At 31.5% G+C, this 8,277-nt stretch overlaps 1 protein-coding gene across 1 annotated transcript; it reads left to right on the top strand.

The window, feature by feature from the left end:
- The first annotated feature begins 559 nt into the window (after positions 1-559).
- On the top strand, positions 560-5,353 carry LOC129876860 (two-component response regulator ORR26-like). Its single transcript, XM_055952340.1, has 6 exons — positions 560-1,316; positions 1,981-2,130; positions 2,484-2,930; positions 3,132-3,208; positions 3,783-4,679; positions 5,102-5,353. Exons 2-6 carry the CDS (start codon positions 2,010-2,012, stop codon positions 5,165-5,167), a joined length of 1,608 nt encoding a protein of 535 aa, XP_055808315.1. The 5' UTR covers positions 560-1,316; positions 1,981-2,009; the 3' UTR covers positions 5,168-5,353.
- Positions 5,354-8,277: the final 2,924 nt, after the last annotated feature.

The following is an 8,277-nucleotide window of genomic DNA, read 5'->3' as shown; positions in this document are numbered from 1 at the left end:
CCCCGTGACATAAAGTCGGAGGAGAAAAATAATTAAATTCATCAAAAATGATTTTTGAATATGTAGATCTTTGAATTATATAAATCTCTTAATCACTTCAAAAAATATTTTTTATGTAGAAGAGGCGAAACAAAATTAGGGTAACAAAGAGGGAAGTGAAAGAGCAAGATAAAAATGGATCTGACTATTATTATTATTATTATTATTTACCTTGAGACAACTTTTTATTTTATTTACGATATGTAGACAAAAAAATTGGTGGTTCAATTTTTGTTTTAAAAAAATATTTTTTTTTGTTTTTTTTTTAATCTAACAAGGGCCAAAACTGTCCTTGAACTATCTAAAATACCCTCCATTTAGTGTTTGGATCAAGACTAACTCTCAGTTTATTTTTTTTGGCTCATAAATATCCTTCACTTTAACAGAGTGCCACCAAGCATGCCACTTGAAAAACAATTACCACGTGGCCAGTCCATATCGGCATCCACCATGAATAATTATTCAATTTAATACTCATCAGCTCGCCCCATTTAAAATCCGCCCCGGGTGAATCCCCAAATTTCTTGGATTTCACTCTGTGCGTAGAGTGTATTCAGATTGTGTGTGATTTTAGGTGAGAAAATTGTGTATATGAGGAGTGTTCATGGAAGTTACTGAGACGTGTGAATTTGGTGAAAATTGTATTCTTATGTATATGAAATAAATTGGAATGAAGGGTGAGTGTATATTTGGTGTTGTTGGAATAATGAAAAAAAAATGGGAGGGGGGATCTTCTTGTTGTTCACTGGAAAAGGAAAATGGGTAGAGGTCTATGAGTTTGTTGTTGTTGCCGTGTTGTATAGAGGTCTATGAGTGTGTTGATGTAGCCGTGTTGTTGTTGTTATGTTTTTGTGGAATTGTAAAATGGAATATGGTTCTTGTTGGTGTTTTACCGGTGAAATTTTTTCCCCAAAAATCATGTGTGCCGCCTATATTTTTTGTATTGTGTGTCTTTGGTGGTGGTGTATTCCCTTTTGAAATTATGGAAGATCAGTCTCAAGGTCTAAGTATGGTGTCCTCTCATAGGAATGGTAGAACAGGGGGTCCAATCTTATTTTTGCCCTTTGATTTGAGTAATGGTTTGGGCGAATTTTAAACGGGATGGATTAATGGGTATTATATTGTGTGATTTACCATGGTGGATGCTGATGTGGACCGGCCATATGGGAATTTCTTTTCACATGGCATGATTGGTGGCACTACATTAAAGTGTTGGTATTTGTGAGAAAAAATAAAATAAATGGAGGACTAGTTTTGAGCCAAAAGACAATTGGAGGGTAAATTTTCTTTTTTCTTTTTTAATTAAAAGTTTCCTTTTAATTTGAAGGAGTCTTTTTTGTTCCTTTGTCACTCACCAAAAAATACATGCACAATATTCTAAGAAAGTTTCTCCATATACACCTATTATTTTATCCTTTTATAGCTCCTATCTTGAATTTTATAATATTTTTATTTTTTTTCCTTAATTTGAATGGAACAAATTTGAATCTACTTTAATGAATAATTGTTAAATACTATGTTTATTTTGGATCAACTTTAATGATCATTCAATTTCTTCCTCTATTTCAATTTGTTTTGACAGTAGGCAATTTTTATAACATTTGAAAAGATAAGTAAATGCTACAGAGTAATTTTCAAACTTGAAATATTTTGATGATAACACTTTTTATCATAATATTATTTTTCTTCTACTACTCTACACGAATAGATTCAATTATTTATACTACATAATATTGTAAAAAGTTTTTTTATAGGTAAACCTATATAAGGTTGTACACATCTATTACAATATAAGTTGATTTATATGTCCAACTGCATAAACTAAAGAGTAGCAATATAACCTGAAAATTATAATTGAATTTGTATATCAAAAACAAACAAACCTTCATGGTAATTTTGTGAATAATTTTCTTTTCTGACTTTTAAGATGCATTGATGCAGTTATTACGGTTGGTACATCTTCAGAAGCAATGGCAATGTTCTTCAAAGAAAAGAAAAAAATTGACGTGATTATAATCAGTGTCCATTCACCGAACCTGGATTCTTTTAAACTCTTAGCTCAAGCTATGGCTTTGGATATAGTTTCACTATGTAAGTATTTTTTCTATTCTAAAACTTATGACATCTACTATGAGAAAAGTCAGTTACGTTTATGAATACACAATAAAAAATCAGCGACAAAATTTGCTATTAATATGTAGTTAAATTCTTTAGAGCTAAAAAAATTTTGGTGCTATTCATCGTCAAATATGAGTGAGTAGCAATGAATTTTTTTATTGTTTAGTGACATTAATTATTTATTGCAAATGGCTTTTTTATTTAGTATATGATAAATTATTGTTTTATAATGTAACTTTTATAGTGCGTACGTTTGAAATTAACTATTCACATAGTGTTTAATACAATTGAATTCAAACTACTAATTTCCTGAAATAATTATGCAGTTGTATGTGATGATTACAACGAACTCTTAGCAAAGAAGGCTTTGAAAGAAGGAGCACACCTTTTTTTAAAAAGGCCACTAAATGAAGAAATTGTGAAATACTTGTGGCAATTTGTATTGACGGAAAAAATAGAAAGAGAGAAAGCAAGAAAAGGATCAGAAGATGGAGATAAGATGATTGTTGATGATGTTGGTAAGAACAATAGTGATGGAGTTAATGAAGAATTATATGGAGAAACAAATAATGTGCCTAATACAAAGGAACATAGAAATAATATTCATCAAGTCAAAAACAACATTGTATCGAATGGAAAATACAAGCAGAGGAGGAAGAACAGTAGAAAAGATATAAAAGAGAATAACATTATTAAGCAAAAGGACTGTTTAGAGTGGACTGCAGATCTTCATGCGAAATTCACAGAAAGTTTGCAACAACTTGGTGAAGGAAGTAAGTTTACCTTACATATAATTAAATTTCTTTACAATTCATTTCTACAGAGCAGTATGAACAATGAGAATTCATACTTATGGCTAATGTCATCTTGTTTGAAATTAAGGAATAATGATTGTTGTATTTACATGTACCATGTAATAATTTAGAAATATTATAGTTAGTATATTAAAGTTATATTCTTTATGGAACATGTAGGATGTTTTCCGAAGGACATAGTGGAGATTATGAATGTGCCTAGTCTTACCAGGATGCAGGTAGCCAGTCATCTACAGGTACGTATATCCTTAAAAAAATTAAGTGGTTAATTATGTATTATATGTGTGTGTGTTTGGTATGTGAAAAGTTACTAGGCAAAAAAACTTGTTTTTTATAGTTATTTTTTCATGTTTGATTAGTAGAAAATATTTTGTTTGGGAAGATTTTTAATCAAACACTTGTCTAAGAAGTTATTTATTCCACAACTAACTTAATTATAATTTTATATCGGAAGAAGAACAAAATAATTTATTTTATATCACTTCCGCCTGTAACTATTTAAACATTATTATCAATCTTAGGTACTGAAATGTTTTATCAAAATACTCATCAATTAAAGAGGAATAGCGTTAGATCTTAGTTATAATGATAACGGTTAATTTGCTAATTTAATTATTTTTAGTGAATATGCAATGAAATAATGTTACTATCAATCTTACTTATTTTTTTCAAAAAGCCTTTTATCGTTCACAAGTTACAAAACACAAAAATATTTTTTTATTAAAAATGACTTTCGTCATTTATCATGATAATTCAAAATATATCCATGGTCTAACTCTCCTATCATTTGTTTCTTCTAACACCACTCAGAAATGTCGTGTCAACAATTGGAGATCCCCAGAAGAGCGCAAATGTAGTCGTCGTCCATCAGGACAAGGATCTTTAAGTGGTTCTCAACAAAAACGTAGCATTAGAAAATTTGGGACAATGCCTCGTCTTCAAAATAATATTCCTAATCAAATTAAAAGAGGACCAGAGTTTCCATTTCCAACTCCCAATACGAACAATAATTTTTCTACAGGGGAGAATTCAATTCAAGATAAACTCTATCCTCTACAATTTCAGGTTCGACCCCGCTACCTCAACATTGACAATTCATTCAATAGCCCATTTTTATTGGCACAAAATAATGTTGGTGGTGTGCTTCAACAACAACAACACAGACCATTATTTGGAATGTTTGGTTCACAAAGACTACAAGGCCCAATTATTGGAAACACTAGTTATAGGTCTGGCTCGGCATTTAAGAATTGGAATCGTCCTAATCAAAGTGAGTACAACTTGAAACTAAATGTGGATCACAAAACAACATATTTGGGTAGCAAAATAATGTCTGGTACGGGTGTTGGAAATACGACAATTAATGGCTACAACTTGAATGTCAATGCGAACAATGTAAACACATACCCAGGCAGCACAACGATATCTGGTATTGATGTTGGAAATGCGACTAGAAATGGACTTGGAACAATAAATTCTAGTTTTCAGCAATATATTGATGAACCAAACATGTCTTTTCCAAGCAATATTATCGCGACAACATATAAGAGTGATATAGAAGGAAGTGATTCAAATGAGAAGGAAGATTGTGATGCGTATTTCAATTTCAATAGTATGAGTTATCTGTTCCAAAATCTTGGACCTCCAGGTGCTAACATACCCAATGCATATGACAGTGAGTTTGATCAAGTTTATTCTGATGATCAGGTTAGTGCTTCAATCTAGTTTGATATAATATTTATTTTGTGTTTGATTTTTGGTATTAGCTAAAATCAATATATATTTAATGTAACTTTTTTGAATTTTATATTCGTACAGAATGTGAGATTAAATTCCATTTTGTTGGCATTTCATTGGGATTACAATCACTTTATCCTTTTTTTTTGAATCAAATGACTCTTTGGCAAATCGAATAGTATTTTGATGAAATTTTTCAGTATTATGAAGTTAGGAATTGTGAAAGAAACCAACTTTGGCCTAAAGTAAAAGGAATTATTTTTCTACATTTTTTAAACAAAAAACATTTTCCCTAACATTATAATTTTATAACTTAATACCAACTTATTTTTCAAGATTTTTTTTTGTCAAACATGTAATATCTCACAGTTACCTTAAACCTGCCTATACAGGTGGTAGCGTCTCCAGGTGTTAAGATTCCAAGAATAACAAATTATTCTGATGAATCGTCAATATGATGATCCAATGTTATCGAGAATATAAGTGACAACTCTCATAAGGGCTGTTTGAAGTTACGAAGTTGTTTTCTCATGTGGAAATTACATTTTTTTTGTTGAGACTATTTTGTTTCATATGACTTGGGTTGTTGCAACTAATGGTATTTTGTTTTGTCTTTCAATGTGAAACTAATTATCAGCATTAAATTGCATGCTTTCGTTATTTTCTTTATTTGGGATTATCATTTTGTTTAGTAACAAATTCATTTATTATGCCATTACGTAACCTTTCAATTGACTGATCAACTAATATATGTGATATCGATTATTTATGCGATAATTGCATCTCAATTTAGCATAGTATTTGCTGTACATTAACATCGTAATACACTTTTTTATTGCACTCAATTGAATTTGAGGTCATCTCTATGGAGATTTTCTTCATATTTTAACTGGTTAATTTTTACTTCACAATGATCACATCACAAATTAAGTAATGTATTGAATATTTTTGGACACTATTTATTGCTCACAACTTGAATTTTAATATTCCGTATTAACTTTGGCGTTACAAGACTCTACATTCAATATTTTGTTTCACCCACACTCTAGCAATCTTGTTTATTTCTCTATATTATTTCTTACTTGCTCTCACATTTCTTACCCGATGACACAAACTTTTAGTCTTAACTTCTTCTTTCAACTCACTAGAATTTCTTTCATATTATAGATTCTTTAGTTTTGTGAAGATTAAGTCGGTGATGACTTTCTTAATAATAATATTGTCAATGTAATTAGTTTTTACATTATCTATTCAGTTTCACTTGTTGTAGTAAGTAATGTATCATCGGGAGCAACAAATACTATTGTTCAGAGATAAATCTAAGTAATATTGTCGCAGCCTCACATATAAGTAATTCCGAAGGGAGTAATTCTATAATGACCCCCATGGTCATTTGATTATTTTTGGGTATTTTTACTATTTTTGCCTATTTACGTAGCTTTTGTGTTGTGTTTTTGACTTGTTGGGATGGGTGACACACTTCTCGAGGTAGTTGAGAGAGTTTTGGGGTTTTTTTCTTTCCAAATTTAAAATTTTTGTGTTACGCCCTGAGTCGACACCCTAGGCGCCAACACTTGGAAATCATTGCTGGTCCCAAGAGAATCCTTGGCCTGGCTGACTACTAATGAAAGGCTAAACTCAATGCGAAAGCTGTAAAAGATGAGAGTTTTAAATACTTTAAGTAACATTCCTGCATCTTTCTGAAATAAACTAAATATGACAAAAAATAATATCTCAAATCATAACTTTGAAAAGGCTGAACTGACTCAACTCTATCTATGAAGTCTCTAAAACCTATGATTAGGCGCTAGGACACGACCCATGACTACCTCAAAATGAACTACTAAGATTAAAAGAATAACAAAAAAAGAGTCCTTTGAAAGCAAGGAAGTCTCACCAACAGGTAATGAAAAGTGATCTCAATGGAGAGCTTGTTGATGATTTTGAATACCTGTATCTGCATCATGAAATGATGGAGTATCAATACATGTCAGTACATGAAATATATGCTATGTAATAAGGCTGAATAAAGAAAATAATTATCGCGCCCCGAGCCTACATCCTGGACGTGGATGACACTCGAAAATAATTTCTGGTCCCAAACAAACCCTTTTCATGGCTACTATAGAACAAACAACTTAATATAATTCGCAAAAGCTAAAATAGATGAGCATTTAAACATTTACAAAGAACTTAAAATAATTGTCCGAAAATAATCCATATAATACTGAAAAGTATGTCAAAAATATTTTAAAATATAATGTTAAACTGACTCTCTAACTATGTCCATAAAGCCTCTATAAACTGATGATTGGTACCGAAACAAGACTTCTGGCTACCACCAAATCCTAGTGACTACTAATGCTAAAAATACTCAAAATAACATAAAAGAGTCCCCCAAAGCAAGGAGGCCTCATCAAAGCTGATGGGTGAGTGATCTCAACAATGCGCATGTTGATGATCCTGAATATCTATATCTGCATCATGAAAAATATAATGTCGAATGACGTCAATACATGAAAAATATGATATATAAGATGGTTGAGTAAAAAAGATAACTGAGCTGAAAGAATGAACATAACTCAACTTAAAATAAGATATAAACATGAGGTAAAACCATTCAAACTTTACAATGAAACATGCCGTAGAAGCAAAACATTAAAATAAGATAACTTTACTTTATTGGAGAATTTCTCTAACCGATAACCATCACTATGGGCCTCATGATGCTACAACGTCCTACCCACATATCTAGATCCATCCTATACCTTTTCAAGATACAAGACAATAACTTTAACTTATGGATCCATCTAATAGGACTTCTCAGAGACAATTAAGTGTCGCTCGTATTGCATTGCGATCCTATGCTACGATGGCTACATAGTTTATTGGGCTTAGAGTTATATGACACTTAAGCTGCCATGTGACCAGGAGGTCACGGGTTCAAGCCTTGGAAACAGCCTCTGGCAGAAATGCAAGGTAAGGCTGCGTACAATAGACCCTTGTGGTCGGGCCCTTCCCCGGACCCTGCGCATAGCGGGAGTTTAAGTGCACCGGGCTGCCCTTTTACCCAAATCAATGCTTAATACTACTCCCAAAATAATTCATTAAATAATAATGTTAATGTAACATCTATGTTGAGATAATACTCAAAAAGCCCTCTTTGGGGAAAACTGATCTTTACATTACTTTGCTTTACTTCACTGAAATGCTTTTTGAAAACCGTTTATGCTCTTCTAATAATAGACCTCTTTTTTCAATGCAAAATGATACGATTGGGATCATTTGTACTATGTAAAACTCCTTTTCAATGGGACTTGAAAATTATTTATGAAGTCACTCAAATTTCCAAGATCAATGTAAAAAAATATTGCACACAAGATTTTAAATCAAATTATCAATAACTAGGGTTCATGTGATCAAAAGCATGAACAATTATTCCAAGAAATGAAAAAACATATAGTATCATATATTCGATAAATGAAGGAAATCAAAATTTAGCTTGCAAAACATTGTAAGATCCCAGAAGTTGGAAAGTCCTAAAATAAGGTTCAAAAGATGAATTTCC

The sequence above is a fragment of the Solanum dulcamara genome, chromosome 12, assembly GCF_947179165.1.
Source record: "Solanum dulcamara chromosome 12, daSolDulc1.2, whole genome shotgun sequence".
Lineage (NCBI taxonomy): Eukaryota > Viridiplantae > Streptophyta > Magnoliopsida > Solanales > Solanaceae > Solanum > Solanum dulcamara.
The sequence above is the reverse complement of the archived record's forward strand: the minus strand, read 5'-3'. Positions and strand labels throughout refer to the sequence as shown.

Excerpts from the sequence above, each read along its gene's own strand:
- LOC129876860 (XM_055952340.1), top strand. The coding sequence starts at position 2,010 with ATGGCAATGTTCTTCAAAGAAAAGAAAAAAATTGACGTGATTATAATC. Across the intron at positions 2,931-3,131 it reads GCAACAACTTGGTGAAGGAA|GATGTTTTCCGAAGGACATA; the intron begins GTAAGTTTACCT and ends TGGAACATGTAG. Across the intron at positions 4,680-5,101 it reads AAGTTTATTCTGATGATCAG|GTGGTAGCGTCTCCAGGTGT; the intron begins GTTAGTGCTTCA and ends CTGCCTATACAG.